General features: G+C 44.9%; 6 protein-coding genes across 6 annotated transcripts; 2 read left to right on the forward strand and 4 right to left on the reverse strand.

The window, feature by feature from the left end:
• Positions 1-555: 555 nt before the first annotated feature.
• HO173_003352 (uncharacterized protein) lies at positions 556-1,113 on the reverse strand (the record flags this gene model as incomplete). Its single annotated transcript, XM_037305279.1, has 2 exons — positions 556-804; positions 865-1,113. 2 exons carry the CDS (start codon positions 1,111-1,113, stop codon positions 556-558), a joined length of 498 nt encoding a protein of 165 aa, XP_037167687.1.
• A 148-nt stretch (positions 1,114-1,261) lies between these two features.
• On the reverse strand, positions 1,262-1,456 carry HO173_003353 (uncharacterized protein; the record flags this gene model as incomplete). Its single annotated transcript, XM_037305280.1, has 1 exon — positions 1,262-1,456. One exon carries the CDS (start codon positions 1,454-1,456, stop codon positions 1,262-1,264), a length of 195 nt encoding a protein of 64 aa, XP_037167688.1.
• Positions 1,457-2,566: 1,110 nt separating this feature from the next.
• On the reverse strand, positions 2,567-3,225 carry HO173_003354 (uncharacterized protein; the record flags this gene model as incomplete). The annotated part of the gene is made up of 2 exons (XM_037305281.1): positions 2,567-3,065; positions 3,101-3,225. The coding sequence occupies 2 exons, from the start codon at positions 3,223-3,225 to the stop codon at positions 2,567-2,569; spliced, it is 624 nt and encodes a 207-aa protein (XP_037167689.1).
• A 6,186-nt stretch (positions 3,226-9,411) lies between these two features.
• HO173_003355 (uncharacterized protein) lies at positions 9,412-10,395 on the forward strand (the record flags this gene model as incomplete). The annotated part of the gene is made up of 1 exon (XM_037305282.1): positions 9,412-10,395. One exon carries the CDS (start codon positions 9,412-9,414, stop codon positions 10,393-10,395), a length of 984 nt encoding a protein of 327 aa, XP_037167690.1.
• Positions 10,396-10,561: 166 nt separating this feature from the next.
• On the reverse strand, positions 10,562-12,631 carry HO173_003356 (uncharacterized protein; the record flags this gene model as incomplete). The annotated part of the gene is made up of 1 exon (XM_037305283.1): positions 10,562-12,631. One exon carries the CDS (start codon positions 12,629-12,631, stop codon positions 10,562-10,564), a length of 2,070 nt encoding a protein of 689 aa, XP_037167691.1.
• Positions 12,632-16,905: 4,274 nt separating this feature from the next.
• Positions 16,906-17,817, forward strand: HO173_003357 (uncharacterized protein; the record flags this gene model as incomplete). The annotated part of the gene is made up of 3 exons (XM_037305284.1): positions 16,906-16,939; positions 16,995-17,050; positions 17,101-17,817. The coding sequence occupies 3 exons, from the start codon at positions 16,906-16,908 to the stop codon at positions 17,815-17,817; spliced, it is 807 nt and encodes a 268-aa protein (XP_037167692.1).
• Positions 17,818-18,640: the final 823 nt, after the last annotated feature.

Genomic DNA, 18,640 nt, shown 5'->3' on the forward strand with positions numbered 1-18,640 from the left:
CGCATACCCTGGCAAGGTTGGAGTGGACGTTTGATATTATTTTCGCCGACTCCCTCTTCCATCTCTTCGACTGGGAGAATCGCAAGGCAGTTCGTCGAGCTGCTACGCAACATGTCAGATTCGTTACTTTTCAGACATCAGCTAGGACACATTGAACCTGGTGTCTACCCATTGGGTTTTGAGACGGGTGAGGTGTAAGGACTGGATGGATCTTCATGGCAATGTGTGTGGGAGCTTGCCGGCGAAGAGACGGATTTTATATAGAAGTGCGGAGCGACAATGGGGGATACGGAGATATCGACGGCTTTCAGGAGGGATGAGGGATGGGGCGTGGGAGGAGCAAATTGATAGAATTTACAATCATACGGGAATGAGGCGAACGGGCCAACAAAACAAGTTCGCTGTTTATGAGTTAGATTTCCTCAACAGAGCAGTGACTACGAACGAAAACCTGGCGCTCTTACACGGGGTTCCCTCGGCTTTGTCAATCCGCTGCTCCACCTTTGTCTCACAGCATGAACCCCAAGTACCTGCTCATTGACTTCGTCCCAACCCTCATTTGCCAGCTGCAGAACCATCCCCTGAATCTTCTTTGCAGACCATTGCCCTCGTCCATTCGAACAGCTTACCTTCTTTGGGAATCGTAGCAAGCAACCGAGCCGCTTCAGCCTTGACCGCCGCGGACTTTCTCGTGCTGACACCTTGAGTCGTATCTTCCAGATCTCCCTTGAGTCTGTCCACGTTCCTGCGAGACATTTCCTCGCGGTCTTCTTCCGTGCCCCACTTTGCAAGCGAATTCCAGTACTGATCAATCTTAGTGTCTGTTCTCAACCCCTCGAGTGATTTACATGCTCGAAACATTACCTTGGGACTTTCCATGACTTTGTCCTGTTCCGTGTGGTTGAGATCGCCGAATGAGTTGAGGACGGCGTTGGTGGACTTCATGTTGGGATTGTCGCCCAGGTTGGCCATTGCGTTTAGGAAAGACGAGGCCGTTCCGTCATGTATCTTACTGGCTATCTTAAATGAGACGATCATCTCTAGTACTCGATAAGGGTCGAACAGGTCCTTGGAGTATGGTTGATCAGGTCCTACTGAAGGGTTGAGAGCCATAGACAACTTGCAGCGGAGAGATATGAAGAGTTTAGGAACGGCGCTCTGCTATCTTCAAGTTTGAACACACAAACTTGTCCACGTTGCGTGTCTCGGGAACGTACTGATTTTCCTTTTTCGTTTCATTCGGTTTGCATGATAATATTGATCAGAAGTTTCCGACGCAGCATACGCCTTGGTTGCGCAGACTTAGCCAGACTAGATGGTGAGCGGCGGTACACATGCCCTTAGTGTCGGCGTGTCTTGTTCGTCCGTTGGATAGCGTGCCGGAAACTGCCCCTGGTCCAGCACTGCGCTCTGGGAACATTATCCAACCAGCATGAGATGGATTGTCTTCTATCATGATCTTGACATCTGTGCTGTTTGTCTGAGCGGCCCCACGCGCACTTCAAGTTAGGCTTGACGCACATAACCTTTCATCCCGTGAACGCAGAATCCATGCCTCGATGCCCTTTTCGCCAACCGCAGGACCACATGAAAGACGAATTACTGCTTCACACTTCCTGGTACCCGAGCAAATCGAACCTCAGTATAAATATTCGATTTCGGCAAGATGAGAGCCAGGTGGCTGGCCTCCCGAGAGGAAAATGACAAGTCATCATTCGTAGGAGCTCTTGCTGGCGCTCTGTAGTTATCCTTTTTTGCAAGTCATGCAGGTACTATCTGGCAATTTCGCGATTTGCGATCATGCGAAGCGGGAAACCGGAATTCGTCTGCCATGTTGGGATGTGAATGTTGAATAGGCTTCCGAGCTGAAGATCTGGGGCAAGATAATGCAAAGAGCTAGAGAGAGAGGGCTGAAGCTGTTTGACGCTGCAGTACGGCCTACAGTTGTGGTACGATTACCATATCTCGGACAAAGCCATCACTGACATCAAGATTCCATTGTCCATTTCGGAGCGATGATCGAAACCTGCCTTGTTCAATTCAAATAAAGGATGGTTGGCGTGCATGAACAACAGGTAGTTTCAATCGAGTGGAAATGAGGATGAAGAATCACTGGGGTAAGCCATTCCATTTGCACGGAGGGATATATCTTCAGCGCAGACTAGAACATTTGCTGCTCCACGGTCGCGCTCTCATCGTTTCAATGTGAGTCTACTACTTGAGATTCCGGTACGCTTTGCATATTGGAATGTCGTGAAAGACGTATCGCAGAAAGAAATAGAGCAACACAGAGCTAGATGAGAAAAATAATTGTGAACCGCTCTAATTATACAACAGCACTGCTATTTCTTTATGGACATCGCTTCGCTTGACCACTAACATACTTATAGACTTAACACACCTCCTGAGGTTGACAGAAATCTAATAAGCATTCGAATACCAGACCCCACAAGTCGTATCCCAAACGAGCGCTTGTCCACGAAGTATGTCCCACTTCTTGCGCTTGTTAACAATCGACATCAGAACACTACGAAACGCTCCGCAACGCTTGAGTTCCTTGAAGAGCCTATCTTTCCTGATTCTTCGAAATCGACCGGTCAGGCGGAGTTTGCAAGTACTGAGAAGAACCAGCGGCGAACTGGTTGTAAAGGCGGCATTCCCTGAAGCGCATGGTCTGAAGAGATAACGCGACCTCCGCAATTGGCCATTCGGTTCCGAGTCCATCGAAGAACCCTTGCGACAGTCCTAGCTGGGTCTGAAGCAAATTTCGTGCCGCCGTCGCTCTTTCCATGCTGCCTTGCTCCAACCGAGTTGCTGCCGTGTTCCAGTCCCTCCGCCACTGTAGCCATTGCGCTTCGAGGGTTGTATTGCCCTGTGTGTTTAGTGTTCCTTGGACGACGTCCCACTCTTTTCGCCACAGGCGGTAGCGCCACGCAGGTTCATCTTCTTCCTCGTCCTCATCGTCGACATTTTTCCCTTTTTGGGTGAGGACGAAAAGCTCGCATCGACAGTAAGGGCAAGAATTCTGGCTACTGTTCTCCGGGGAAAGCCGTATTGTGATGCACCTTGAGCCAATTAAGTGACCGCAGAATAGACGGACGGCTTTCTCGGCAGCTCAGCTCTGTTCTCGGAAAGGGTAGCGCCGTATGCCTCCATACAAATCATGCAACTTTCGTCTTCCCGTAATTCGATTGTGACAAGCTGAGTTAAGAAAGCCCCAGCCATACTGATAGGCAAGGAGTTCAATCTACCGCTTGGTTGAGGATAAGGCTTGGGTCAATGATGCGTTGCAAGAGTTGCCTACGTGGGTTTGTGGTGCTAGAGATATGATTCCTTATCTCTCAGATTAATTCACGGTCAAAGGTGCGTGAGTGCTCCGCGGCCCAGCAAATAGGAGCTGAGGCATAGCAGCAGACTAGAGCACCAGACTAGGCTGCATGGTAGATGCGGGACTGATTGAGGTGGGGGCACAATTTCTGATTTCGACTCCGCTCCAAAAATTCCGCTGGCTTTGCGAATGATACCGGATCAGAGTGTTTCACACCCTTCAATCCAAACATTCTTGGGAACACATTGGTAAGCTTGGAGCAGGGTGAATCCTTTTCGAGCTTATTGCGTCCAGAATCCAGCAGCGCGTTCTTCTCTCGTGAGAAGAGGCGCTGTAGCGGTTGCTGCGGCCGGAGTTCCCCCTGCGCTGTGGGATGTACCTTTCCACATGCATGTTTCGTGGATGAGAACGCCTTGGGCAGTCGTGTGGATAGTTGGGGAGTGAAAGCTTTGCAAAATGCAGCGCATGCCAGCCGTAAGGCTTTTGAGACTGCGAGAAAGGGATGAGATGTTGTAGAGTATTCGCTTGCGTCTATTGACTTTTCTCTGGGTATTGGGAGTTGCTCAAAGGACTGCTGTACACTAAGGCTTGGCGCTGACTAGTGCTGTCTCGCGTAACGTCCCATGAAAACTACACGCACAAATGAGTTCTAAATGATGATTGGCTGAGTCCTAAGGCCCAGCCGCACGCAGACAGCGGTCCACTATACAACTCAGCCCTAGGAAAACTCCCTCTACGTAAGATAGAAGACCTAAAGTCTAAGTACAAGAAAACGCTAAAAAACAAGGCGCGGGTGGGTGGGAAAAGACCAAAAAACCTCTTCTTACGACGAGAGGAACAAGAATGAGAAGTAAGAAACGGGGGGGATACCGCCTATTCAAGGCTCTTCCAACATAGCAATCTCGGCTATCCTACCATAAGCGTGTGCTATACCTCTCCCTTACTAGCCCCTAGTCAAGCTATAGCGACTAGTACTATCTCGCGTAACGTCCTATGAAAACTACACGCACAAATAAGTTCTAAATGATAATTGGCTGGGTTCTAAGGCCTAGCCGTACGCAGATAGCGGTCCACTATACAGCTTAGCCCTAGAAAAACTCCTAAAATAGACTCACACCTGACGGGAACCTATTAGCTCTAAGCTATATAAGGACGCTAAAAACGACGTAATACGGCGAGAATATAGGCCGGGTGCGTTTCGATATATAGGCGGTACGAATCAGACTTCCAACGACCAAGTAGTTAAATCTCATTATCGATTAGACCGGCGTCCCTCGCGGAGATAGCGACCCCCTATAGAAAGAGTGTTCTGAGTAGTAATCTAGGTAACCGAGTATATATAAAGTACTACATAACGTAGCGATAATGTACTATCTTATAAAGGCCTTATTTAGATTAAATAACGGCGATAATCCATTAATAGAGAAGCGAGTAAATAAATTTCGTAGCGAATAAATAGAGTAGACGTTATTATTTATAGCGGTAATAGATAGCGTAATTCTTCTTCTAAATAGATCCGTTTTCGAGAACGATAGAGATAGCTTTATATAATAACTATAGAGCGTAACTAAACGTCTTATAATATACTATCGTTCAAAGTCGCTATTCTCGAATTTAGCTTAAGACTATATAAATTCGCTTATATAAAGAAATATAGTAAATATAAGATAAAAGAAAGTATATAAGGTGACTCCCTCTAGAGAAGTCTTATCGAATTAGATAAGAATATAAAATAATAGATCTCGCGTAATTAGACGATATTCTTTAATATCGATCTCGCTATATAGTCTACGAATATTAATAATTACTCGCTATAATAGTAAGTAGTAAAAAACCTCGAGATTCTCGAATTCTATATTTATATAAACTAATCGAACGCTTATAAGATAGGCCTTAATAGATTTAATCTAAATATAATAATCGGCTAGATGTACTATCTAGTTGATAAATAACTAAATAGTAGCGGAAAACGCGATAATTCTTAATAAGGCACAAAACTCGATATAGAAGGCCTTCGCCGTTTAATAACTACTTCTTATTTTATTAACTAGATTCTATTAGAGATATCTTATAATATTATAATTTAGAGAAGTCTTCTTATACTATAATTTAAATAAATCGCGGCTTAATAAATTCTATATAGACTGAGAGCGCTTAACTATAAATATAAATTGGTAATTCTATTAAATTTGAAGCGAGAGAGTAAGTTAACTAAAGTATTTCACTTAGTAGAAATTTAAATTATATTATAAACGATATTATATTAAGCGAATAATATAATTATTTACCTAAGCGATACCATAACTAGCTTACATATAGAACTACTACGGATATTTTTAATAATAATATTATTATTATAGTAGAGTGTAAGATATAATTAATATAAGCGAGGTAGTTATCTACGAATAGTTATAAAGACGATAAGTATCTCTTTAAATTAAATATTCTTCTTGCGATAGCGGATAGCGAAGTATATATTAAATATATCGTCTAGTTTAGAATAAACGGCGATATTCTTAAGAATATATCCTTCTATTTTAAACTTATTAAAAGCGTTTATCTATATAAAATAGTAATAACGTATAGCTATACGTCGAAGTAGATATATTTTATTTTATCTAAATAAAAAGATATTTTATTAGCGTAGGTTCGCTATAATTACGATAATAATATAATAATATTCTTATTTTTTAAATAATACGAAGTAGAGCCTTCTTAGAAAAGTCTTATTAGAAATTATTACTTTAATAAAGAAGAATAGTAAATCTATCGCTAACTTAAGCTCGTTATAAGAAATACTCTATCTATTTAAAAGGGCTTTTATTAACTTTCTTATCTATTTTAACTTATCGAGAGAAAGTCTAATCTTTATCTTCTCGCTATCGAACTTAATTCTTAAAAATTTAATTTAAATACCTTTCTTATTCTTAATATAATTTATCTTTAAATTATAATTATTATAAACGATATTAAAGTTATCGTTAAATTAAGTTATATCGCTATTAGATGAAAGAATAGCGAAGAAATCGTTTAGATAGTAGAAAATAATACTCTAGAATAGAATAATAACGAGTATTTAATAAAGGACCTTAGCGAATAGATTAAAAATAAAGAATATAGTACGTAAATTAAATAATAAGAACTTATCGATATAATAGAAGCTATCTTAAAAGAAACTTAATAGCTAAAAGTTTAACTCGGCTATAGAGATGTGTCTAAATACGTCGACGAGATCTTATTTAATTATGATTACACTCTGGCTCTAAGTGAGTAGAGTATCGATAGTATTATTTAATATGATATACTCGAGTGCTTCGTAGGCCTCGTGAATGTAGTAGTTGACGGAGTATAGCTGTGAGAAGAAAAGATCGTAAATCCTTCTCTAGCTATCGTTATGCTTCGAGATAAGGTCTAATAAAGATAAAATGAAGTATTTCGAGAGTTTCACGTCTAACCTTATTAAACGGTCATTATCCTCCTACTTTTAGAAGTCTTTAAATAGTATTTCGAGTGCTATAGCGATACTAGAGTGAGGTTTACTTAATAGTAACTAATTAAGGTCTTAATAGTTTATTTTAATATCGCGGGCGATAATTATAAGTAAGATATTAACGAATATCTAATCGAGGTAATTCTTAAGCTATTTCTTTTAGTCGTCTTTCTTTAATAGGCTACGTCTCTTTAGTAGAGGCTTATTTAGCGAGATAAGCATATATAGAAATAACTCGACTATCGACTTAAGATCTCTTAATATTAGTTATAGTCGAGAAATAGAAGAAAATCTTATATCTAGCGAGGTAATATTAGCGAAGATTTCGTTAATATAGCTAATAATAGAATATAATTAATTATATATATTATATATATATAGATAGCGATAACCTCGAGCGTTATAGAGTTTATTGCGATTGAATCAATTATAGTAGAACGATTAAGGGTTTTAGATATTCTAGTAAGAAGATATAGAAGTAGTATTACGATATATCTAGGGTAAAGCTTAACTTAGACGTAAATTATACGATAGATACGCTCTCGATTAAGTCTATAAAAGTCGCTATTTTAAGATTTAATTTTTAAGATAATTATTGAGTATTCGCTATATATAGATATTATCTTAATAAAGCTAAATTCTATTATAAATAAAGATCTCGTGGAAATAGTATATTAATTAAAAGGTATAGGTAGTTAATAGATTAGAAATATAATAGCGATAGTTTAATAGAACTTCTTAAAGGGGTAGGGTAACTATTTTATAGATAAAGAAATATATAATTTGACTATAGACCTCGAAGTATCGAAGAAGCTCTTTAAGTTTCTTAGTCTTCTTATTATCGTTAGCGAGATAGTTAATAAAGCTATTAAATAGCTTATTAAGATATTTAATATCGAATATCTTATAATAAATTTATTTAATATATTTCAGATCTACCGCTTTAAAACGAAGAAGAAGGGGGGTTATTATAGGGTTATTACCTTGATATAAGAAGGAGCGACGTGGCACTACTTCCGTCTTAGATAATGTTGGCGTTCTCTACTACGGCAGGGTTAAAGTTGATTATAAGGCCTAAAGAGGTATAGGTGATAGTTAGGGAGGTGATATGAATAGGAATGGCTGATAGGCCGATGGCATAGGGGCTTAAAGTATAAGCTGGTATATAATAGAGGCAGTTGACTGGCGACGGGTACGGATCTTATTAACCTCGCTTTATATACGGGCGAGTTCATCACGGTCCTAAAGTATATTGTTTTCGTCGGCCTATTTCCGTTCGAGTTTTTGACGGGCGAATTATAATTAAATAATATAGGGATTGAGAACCGGCTCTGACGGAGTGAGCGGTCCTACTGAAGGACCTGGCTGGTGGACAGAAGATATAGCGAGGATAGAAGGGGGTAAGGGTCCATCAGAGGGCCCTCTTATGGGTCCAGTGGGCGGTCCTGAAGGTGGTGCAATCATAATCAAACGAGACCTCGCCGACGCATTCAGATACATCCCCATAGCCGAGTCGAACTTTTAACTACTGGGTTTCTTTTAGAATAGCTTCTATTACATTGATAGGTTCTTACTATTTAACCTACGCACCGCGCCCTTTATTTTCAATCTATTCGCTAAGACTCTTTATTAAATACTCGTTATTATCCTCTTCTAAAGTATTATTTTTTACTATCTAGACGACTTCTTCGCTATTCTTCTACTTAACGGCGATATAAATTAATTTAATAACGACTTTAATATCGTTTACGATAACTATAATTTAAAGATAAATTATATTAAGAATAAGAAAGATATTCGAGTCGAATTTTTAGAAATTAAGTTTAATAGCGAGAAGATAAAGATTAGACTCTCTTTCGATAAGTTAAAAAGAGCGAGAAAGTCGATAAAAGCTCTTTTAAATAAACGAAGTATTTCTTATAACGAGCTTAAGTTAACGATAAATCTACTATTCTTCTTCGTTAAAGTGGTAATCTCTAATAAGACTTTTCTAAGAAGACTCTACTTTATACTATTTAAAAAATAAGAATATTATTATATTACCGCCGTAATCGTAGCGGATCTACGCTAATAGAATATCTTTTTATTTAAATAGAATAAGATACGTCTACTTCGGCGTATAGCCGTATATTATTACTATTTTATATAAATAAACGCTTCTAATAAGCTCGGAATAGGAGGGTATATCCTCGAGGATATCGCCGCTCATCTTGAACTAGACGATACGTTTAGTATACACTTCGCTACCCGCTACCGCAAGAAGGATATTCAATTTAAAGAGATGCTTGCCGTTCTTGTGGCCATCCGTAGATGGCTATCTCGCTTACACCAGTTACACCTTACGCTTTACTGTGATAACGGCGCCGTCGTCGAGGGTATTAGTAGTAGTTCTATGCGTGGGCCAGCCATGGCACCGCTGAGAAGATGCTATTCTTAGGCTCTGTGCAGCTGGAAACTTTAGCCTTCCGGCGCCCATGAGCGACAAAGTCATGCACGTCATTTAATATCTTTTTATCGACATCTACCTAATCAAGAAATCTCACAATACCTGCCCTCGCCACAAAGAACTGTTTGAGAAAAGGAATCTTCAGTAATGGCCAAGAGTGGACCTTTGATTACTCTCGAAGAGCACTTCTTCTCCGAAACCACTCGTGCATGGGCCTCTGATGCAGCTCCGACCGCTATCCAACACTTTCCTCCTCCAATCACCACCAAGCTATCGAATCTCGGTGATGAACGACTCAAAGACATGGACGCTGGCTCGGTGACTCTGCAGGTGATATCCCACGGCCCCACGAACGGCTCGGCGCCCAGCGAGATCTGCCGCAAAGCCAACGATGAGCTCAAGTCCGCGGTGGAAGGGAGCAAAGGGCGCTTTGCGGGCTTCGCCATGGTTCCCATGAACGAGCCTGCCGCTGCCGCCGAGGAATTGGAGCGTTGTGTCAAGACCCTGGGATTCGTGGGGGCGCTGGTCAACAACCATGAGAAAGGTCGCTTTTACGATGACACTTTCTTCTGGCCCGTCTTTTCCCAATGCCAAGCCCTCGACGTGCCCATCTATCTGCACCCGACAATCCCGGGCCCGGCAATGGCGAAAGGCTCCGGCAACTATCCCGAGATCGTAGCGCAAGGTCTCGACAGCTACTGCTGGGGCTGGCATTCGGAAACCGGGGTGCACATACTGCGCCTCTTTGCCAGCGGCTTGTTCGACAAGTATCCCACGCTGAAGATCATCATTGGACACATGGGCGAGATGCTGCCGTACATGCTAGATCGCATCATACGCTTCGCCAAGAAGCAATGGCCGGAGCGGCAGCGAGATCTACAGACCGTGTGGGATCAGAACATCTATATCACCACCGCTGGCATGTTTTCTGTGCCCCCTATGGCGTGTCTGCTGAGAGTCTGTAAGATTGAGCACATTCTCTACAGCGTTGACTATCCATTCTCGAGCAACGAGGAAGGGAAAGACTTTATGGATGAACTTGGGAGGAGTGGGCTATGTTCGAACGAGGAGATGGACAAGGTTGCCTATGGAAACGCGCAGGAGTTGCTTGGTGTTAAGGCTATGCAGTAGATTTTTTGTAGATGGAAAGTCCAGTAGGTACACAGAAAGAGAACAGTAAGAAGGCCAGACCAAACGCCCCCTACACATTGAATCTGAAATAGCATTTTCCCTAGCAGACTAACATTCGCCAGCATATACGAATGTCGCACTTGCGATCAATGTGACAGTAACCTCTTCACCAGCCCCAGTCAAACTGCGTGATCCTGGCATTAGTATCAAATTCGATGTCTTCGTCCGTTTCCTCCTCCATATAATCGTCTGAACTCCCTGTATCGCTTTCATCCGATGCGTACCCAACGTGCATCGATCCTGGAACATTGGCAGAAAGCTTTTGTGCGAGCTGATAGATGATTTCCAAGTTCCCCAGGTATTTAGCATACGACTCAGGCGACATCCGCGCCACAGCCCTGATCTTCAGTCGCAGGTCCTTCGCTTCCGCTTCGTTGAGCATCTCCTTCTTTTGCGCAAGGGTGAAGAAGTGTGCCATTGCACTATCAATGTTAGGATCTGCGATCCAGCTGAAAGAGTCAGGTAGGCCCAAGGCCCGAAGTCTCGATGTGTTGTTCCGAGGACGTTTTTGTTCCTGTGACTGACGCTGAGATGCGGCTGCCTCCAGCCGAGCCTCGATTTCTGCGGCGGCATTTTGACTTTTAGCCTCATATTCTTGAAGCCGAGTAGGCTCCGAGGACGCTTCGGATACCCCTGAAGTGTGCGAAACTTGGCCTGCCATCAAATCTCTGGCCGCCTTGAACAGTCTTGAGAACAGAAAAGGCCAAAAGACCTCTTGGCCCTTGTGTTGGGGTGTGTACGGTGGTGGTGACGATGCATGTTCTTCCACACTAGCGATTAATTCAGCCTCCCATGGAAACGCCTTCGGTGTGCTGCAGAAGCGCAACATGTCATCACATGGTAAAACCGTCACAAGCTCACATTGAAGCCTTTCCCAGTCCTCCAGATTCGAGTATATGTTCATCAAAGAGTACCTAACGCTCAGATCCGCGAAGGAATTGAGAAACCGCGCATATCTAACCGATTCATCACCTTGGTCAGCACGAAGACGTTTGTAGATTTTGCTAACGCTTGAGACAAGATGAAGGCTCCATTCACGTTGACAAAGATCCAGAGGCCAGATGTGGGAATCACCAATGCGCGAAGTCTTCCACCGTTGCCTAGGGTCGGACGTCACTTGGGCAACCAGGAGAGTGATTGCCCATATGTAGTCGAGCGGAGTAATGAGATGTCTATCTACTTTGTTCTTGCTTTTGGAGATAACGTCCCTTCCAAAGCTACCGGAAATGTAACTACTACGGGACAAAGCATGTATACCTGCCCGGTCTCTTTGCAGAACAGTTGACTGTCGCGCTTTTATCCTCATAGATAAGCACTCGGTAATCACAGTGGAAAAGACGTTCTGCAAATCCAGGAAGTACCTCGGGCCTCGGTATTCCCAAAGCAGTTCCGCTATGAGACACATATAAGCCGCTTTCTCATCAAAATCAAGGGGACCTAGTTCGTCAGAGGACAGCTTCTGCTTCATATCGAACCACTTCTGAGTCGCAAACTCCTCTGGCGTCATGACTCTTAAAAGGCGACGCACGATCACCGAATTAGTCCTGCGTAGCAGGGTCGATGAAGGTTCCATGGAGGAGAATAGACGTCGAAGACTCTCAAGAAGACGGTATCTTATGTGCCGGCGCTGTTCCTCTCGATTCGGGTTTTCTTTTGCAATATCGGTTGTTGCAACGGCAAGCTGTTCAGCATTTGTGTGATTGAGAGTATCACATACCTCAACAACAGAGCTTGCCAGCAGCATGAGAAAATCGTCCGGGCGTTCCTCCAGTGAAATTTTGAAACGCAGCGTCTCAAATGTGTCTGCCATCTTGCTGACTGGGGTTAGGTGGTTTCTTTGCCTCAGGTCCCCTCGGAGCCACAAAACGACCCTGCGAAGAAAATATCCCAATGGCATTTGGTCGTGAGATAGCCTGCTGATAACCAATTTAATGATACGATCCAAATCTTTCGATAGTGCAGTGGATATGTCGAACGGATTGAGTAAATGCCTCGAGAAGCCAGCCAGAAAGCAGACCTCGCACAGCATAAAACATTCCACGGGGATGGTAGCAGCATGCATTGCATAATCACCAAGATTGGCGAGTACTACTCTAATATGATGGGAGACCTGATTGATCCGAGGGAAAATGGTTTCTGGAATGGACGTTGGGTGATAATCCAGCCAAATGACCATCTCTGTAGGTAGATACTGATACAAAACGAGAGCAGCGACAACTTATCCGCGATTTCTCGAAACCCTGTTTCTATCTCGTCCGCGTTCCGCGCAGAAACCCAAAAAGTTGATGCACTAGGCTTTCTGATTTTTCGATCATAGACGAATCTGGTCGCAGGTTGTGTCTTCCTAGTGATATTGAATGGGTAGCGGAGCTTCACTATCAAAAACACACGAATTTACCCAACCCCTCCGAGACCATGGACTGCCACGATGGGATATGTCGTGCATACATCGTAGTCCTGAGCGCTCAGACAGTCTTCCAGTAGTTGCATTTGTTCTGTGCGCCCTACGAAATTGGGGTTTGGAGAGACTGGTACTATGAAATGCCCAGGTACGACCGTAGTTGTAGAATTCGTCACTACTGCTCAACTGTAAGCAACGACAACGACTAGTATAATAACTCATTATCTTGCGCCTGATCAGCCTTGGTGATTTGAGCCGAGCATCGCTTTATCTGTGCTAGCACTGGTAGAAAAAGCGAATCAGTTTGACTTTGGAATTTACAAATTCGTCGGTGCGTGGCATCAATCGGAATCAGCACTTCATTTTCCAGTCCCAGCTTGGATGAGGTTTCGTCCACGATCTTCATATTTTCAGTTAGCTTGCATATCCGAAGAATGAAAACGTACCAAAGAATTCAAGCCAGGGGTCTTTCTTCTTTCGTAGAAGTTGATTATGTCGAAAGAAGAGTGGATCTCCTGGAATCCGTTTGACAACCGAGTCAATACATCGGAGTCATGTTTGAGTGTTTCAAGGAGCTGTTGCGACGGACTTTGAAACGCTAAGGATGCAACATGCGATAATAGAGATCCTATATTTGCGCTCTTGCTACCTCCGTGAGGTGTTGCCAGAAAAAGAATGGATCGTGTAGCAACTCTTATGCTATGATATCGTTCATAATCTGCATGAGCAGAGACAAGTGCCTGCATTGAGTCTTAGGGGGAGTATATATCAGGTTCAAAAGAGGCTTCTACCTGCTTCACCACGATACCCCCCAATGAATGGCATATATAATCGAAGGCCGTGATTCAACCTAAATTATAAGTATTGACCCCAAAGAAGAGAGCATGACGGACTTGGTCTGCCCTATCGTCTATGATCCGCTGTAAGAGATCGTGTGCAAAGTCCTTAACACTGCTCACAGAGGTGTTGGAACCCAGCAACGCGGAGTTGTAGCCATAGACCAAAATTCGTGCGTTTTTGACATTACCTGGAAGGAAGTCTGGAAGCCACATAGCCTCGAAACCGGATTGTCCATCTTCGTGGTGAGCCCAAGTCCCGTAGGCGTGACCGTTGAGACCGTGAACGGCGATGATGCTGCTCGGTTAGTGATCAGCACGTTCACGAAAGGCTATGAATGCATGCTCGATGGTGTCGTGGCCAAGCCTTACTCAAGCATTGGATCTTCCGGTGCCGCTAGCACTGCAAGACCCATGAACCCTCGTTCTATGCTGACATTGCGACCGGCCAGCAATCTCCCGTTCAAATTCAAGGCCTTTTTTGCGCTTGATTGGGATTGGAAGGTGACCGTCGCAACTAGCGAAGAGTCCTTGGCAGATCCGTGTGAACAGAGAGATATATTCGACGTCGCATTTACATTCTGGCGATCAAGGAAGCTGTGAAGCCGGCTCACTCCCAAGCTAGGGGATAGGTTCGATACCCGTACCGTTGCCAAATCCTTCGGCTGCATCGTGGATCAATCAATGTCATTTCAGGGAAAACGTGAATAAGTGCCTACTGGGAAATATTGAAGAGATGAGGTTGAAGTGCGACGAGGCTGCCTACCCTGCTACCTCAGAACGATATGCGCGCGGAACCCGAGCGCTAACTTGATCTAATTTGCCAAGACTATTTCCGTCGCTGCAGAATCCTTCATGCATGACCTGGCTTTGTTTCAATAAGAGAGTCGTCAATTCAGTTGAGTGCTGCATACTTGATCGAAAAGGATACTTTCTGGGCACGGACGTTGGCACGCCCAGAAATTGCTGGGTTTTGGGGTCGATAATTCAGCAAAACTCCTCGCTTCAATATGGAACAAGCCCATTGCGAGAACGTAAGCTAATTCACCTTCCACTAGTCTTTTCCACCCTTCTGCTTATTCTGAAGCCCCACTATCGTGGTGAACCCATAGGGCACCCCTGGATACTCCCAAAGTCTTGTCAGCACTTCAACCATGTTCAAAGCCTCTGCATACGCAATACCCTCGTCTCTCAGGCAGTCTTATTTAGGAGCAGACGTCACCTGCGGTGAAAGGCCTTTCAACCTCCTCAACAAAGGCGACGTGAAATCATTGCTGCCCTCAGATGTGTTGGGCGAATAGCAGTCCCACAACAAGCTGTGAGAAATAATGGATCCTTCATCTGCAGGTCTGATTTGTATTCATGCAATCCTTCTAGCGAGTGCAGCGGATGGCAAACAATCAACATGTTCAAAACTGGTCCACTGATCTTCAGATTATCAGCACGTGCCATAAGGGATGCAGCAGCCGCCACGTTCGCTTGTGAGCTCGACCCGGGAGTCTTGGAAGCATGTTGGAGTATGAGCAGTAATTCATGCTGATGACGCAAACGTTCGAAGTCTGCAGAATGGGCCATAGGAGGTACACTTCCTTGGCGAGATAATTGCCACTTATCCAGACACCACCATGGATGATGAAGAGCAGTGGCGATTTCGCGCTCGATGTCGCGAGTTAAGGTGGGAATGGTCATCCCCTGATTTGACGGTTTCGTGATGCGCTATGGAGTCATATCTAGTGACAGGGACTTTTGCTGCCTACTGTTTGCTCTGGACCTGGAATCCAACGCGGGTGGTTACAGGGTTGAAAGATGCCCTGATTCTTTCCAAGCCATCGGTTTCTGCCTCGATGCCATGCGATGAATCTTGCTGGGGGGCGGTCCAGTCAGGAGAAGACTTGAATCAATCACTATTTTTGAGAGCCATGATCGGTGTCTTTCAGATCTGCTGCTTTCGGAAAACTACATGAAGTCTGCTCAGGTCAACGTGCTACAGCAGTCTTAGACGCTCTTTACGCTGGTACCTGTTGCTTATGTGCATGTGGACCGCCGCGTCGGTGTTGCTGGCTGTCATCCTCACATTAGTGATACTATACGCCATACCATCGTTTCCTTGCAGGCAACCTCAACTCGTATTCTCCAAAATTTCCTGCAGCTTCTAGCGGCTGGATTGATAATAGGCGCCAGCAGAATGCCCGGGAGGATGCCGTTTCGCGCAACGGTTACCCAGAAGAGACGCTGGTTCTACCTACAGGTTGCTCACGGATCGTAGGGTTTCTATTCGTTACTGTTCAGACGTCAGTCTTCTTTGGAGGTGATCATTGTGATGGTAGTACGACCATCTTAACCGCTACACCAGAGTTTCCAGAAAGTCTATTCCGAGCCCGGGTTTAATGCCCGGTACCTGCAGACTTGAATACCCACATTTATAGGTGTCGCAACGTTTCAAAATTCTCAAGAGTAGACAATCAATGATTATACGACTTATCATGAGCTCAACGCTTTAGATATTCGTTTCGTTGAATGGTAAAGTAGTTTAGAATTTTAGTCTTGACGCCAAATCCCCGCGAAGAGTACGCGAAAATCGCTGAGTTTCGACTTGAACTTTTCAGTTCAGATGTAATTCACGAATACGAGGATTTTGGACACATTGTAAAGGACCAAATACCTATGTTGCGATTATAAAATATCTTTGAAATGGTTGATTATACCGTAGTGTACCTAGTCGTAAAGCGAAGGTCAATTTAGTGGGGACTCTGCCAAACGGGAAACTCTACTCGTGCTGTCCAGGAGTGAGTTACCTCGCTTAATAGCGCCGGGAGAGTTGACCAATCAAACTACGATTTTTGTAAAGTAGAGTAGTGGCTAGCTTTGAGTGCGAGAGTGCCCACGGTAACGTGGTGACTCCACCAATCTCAACTTTTGGATTGTCCTGCAAATCTTCTCCAAAAACAATGCCAATCGAGGCCGATAGCTATGTTGGAGACGGACAGCTTGAAAAAGAATCGGCCCCCCGAAGAACTTCGTTGAAAGGCGATGAATGGTCGTCTTCTCGCCATGCGATCCTCGGTGACCGATCTTGGGCGAGAATCCAGTCACCTGGTCTCTCTGTAATAGAGAGGCTCAATGGCTCTGAATAGAAAACCAGAGCCCTTTTAGCTTTCTCCAGAGCTGCTACGCTTCAGCCCTCAACTACCACGCACAATACAGCTCCGAATCATGCCTCTCGTACCAGAAGAAATCTCGTTCTCAGGCAAGTACGCACACCTCTGCATCCTCTAACCTCTCCTGCTGACAGCTCTACACAGACTACCTAGGCCTTAATGCCGCACTCTTCGAATGGGCCGAAAGCTATGACTCCAAAGCTCGTCTCCCTCTCCATGTCCTCTACAAGTCCACTAACCCATCCACCAGAATTGGGCCCGCCTCCGCGCCTGCGTCGCCCCAACCATGCGCATCGACTACCGCTCCTTCCTTGACAAATTATGGGAAGCCCTTCCCGCAGACGAATACGTAGCCATGGCCTCCGACCCACATGTTCTCGGTGATCCTCTGCTCAAAACCCAGCATTTCATCGGCTCGTCGAAATGGGAGAAAGTGTCGGATACCGAAGCCATCGGATGGCATCAGTTGCGGGTTCCGCATCAGAGATACACAGATGAGACGAAGACCGCGGTCGCAGTGAAGGGCCATGCACACGGCACGAACCAGCATTGGTACAAGAAGGTAGATGGAAAGTGGAAGTTCGCTGGACTGGCGGTGGAAATCAAGTGGGGCGAGTTTGATCTGGACAAAGTGTTTGCGAGTGGCAGGGATACGTTTGGGGAGTCGGAGAAGGAGAAGATGATGGATGAGGCGGCCGTCATGACTGGGATTCCAGGAGACGCTGCCAACCCACCAACTCCTGAGTCAATGGACATGGAGACGAAGCCTGTCGCTGCTCAAGGGGCCGCGGAGCCTACTATGGAGCAGGCTTCATATCCTAGTGTGATTGGCAATACGAGTGGAATGAGAGACTTGGCTGAGTCGGCGAAGACGCCTATGGCTTATGAAGATCAGGTTGAAGGAAGTATGGTCGGGGCGCCCATGGTCTACGAAGGTGAGATCAAGGGAGGTATGGTTGCGGTATGAAGGGTGTGTCTACTTGTCTGAGCGTAATCTACACCCACGATCACAATGAGAGCCTCTTCCCAACGCCGTCGAGGCTCCATAACTCCTCGCGCCTAATGTCTAGAGCGTTTAGATTGATTCTCCGCCAGTCGCTCAAACACGCTGATTGCATGAAACTGTCATCATCCCCGTGATATCCCGCTGTGAAAATGTCCCCTCGGCATAATTGATGACCGATCACGGGCCAAATGATAATCTTACGCCACCGCCCTCCTCGTCACCAGCTGCGGCAATTTTAAATCACCGCGAGGGTAAGTCTAACCCTGCCACAGAGCCGACAACGACCTACCTACCCCACCCCTCCACGCACGAACTTCTCCGTGCACCGGAGACTCAAAAAGCCAGCGTTAGTGATGATCACGGATAACGTGGTGTCGTTGCCGCGCGTAACGTACCTTACATTACATTATACATTTCCAGGCGACCGAGACCTGCATATTCCCCCGGCCGGCCACGTCTTGCACTAAAGTAGCGGGACGAATCCTTCAACGCCGTGAATGCCTTCCTTCATCAATGGATGATAAATAATCAGGGAACGTCGACTGGAAATCCTTAAGATGTTTCCCTGTCGTTCACGTCAACGAGGGATCTTCGACCAGGAGCGTCCCGGGCCGGACATATTCGCTTCGGTTGTCCCGAAAGGGCAATGCGTCAACAGGAACGTTGAGGGTGATAGGTAACCGTAGCGGACCAGTGTTGGCATGATGATCATAGACTAGGGGACTGGGTGCGAATATGCAGGTCATGGTCGATCGTTTCCAATCTAGCTCGGAAAGACGATGTG

Source organism: Letharia columbiana (assembly GCF_014066305.1).
Source record: "Letharia columbiana isolate WasteWater2 chromosome Unknown Sc0000008_s0, whole genome shotgun sequence".
NCBI classification, from domain to species: domain Eukaryota; kingdom Fungi; phylum Ascomycota; class Lecanoromycetes; order Lecanorales; family Parmeliaceae; genus Letharia; species Letharia columbiana.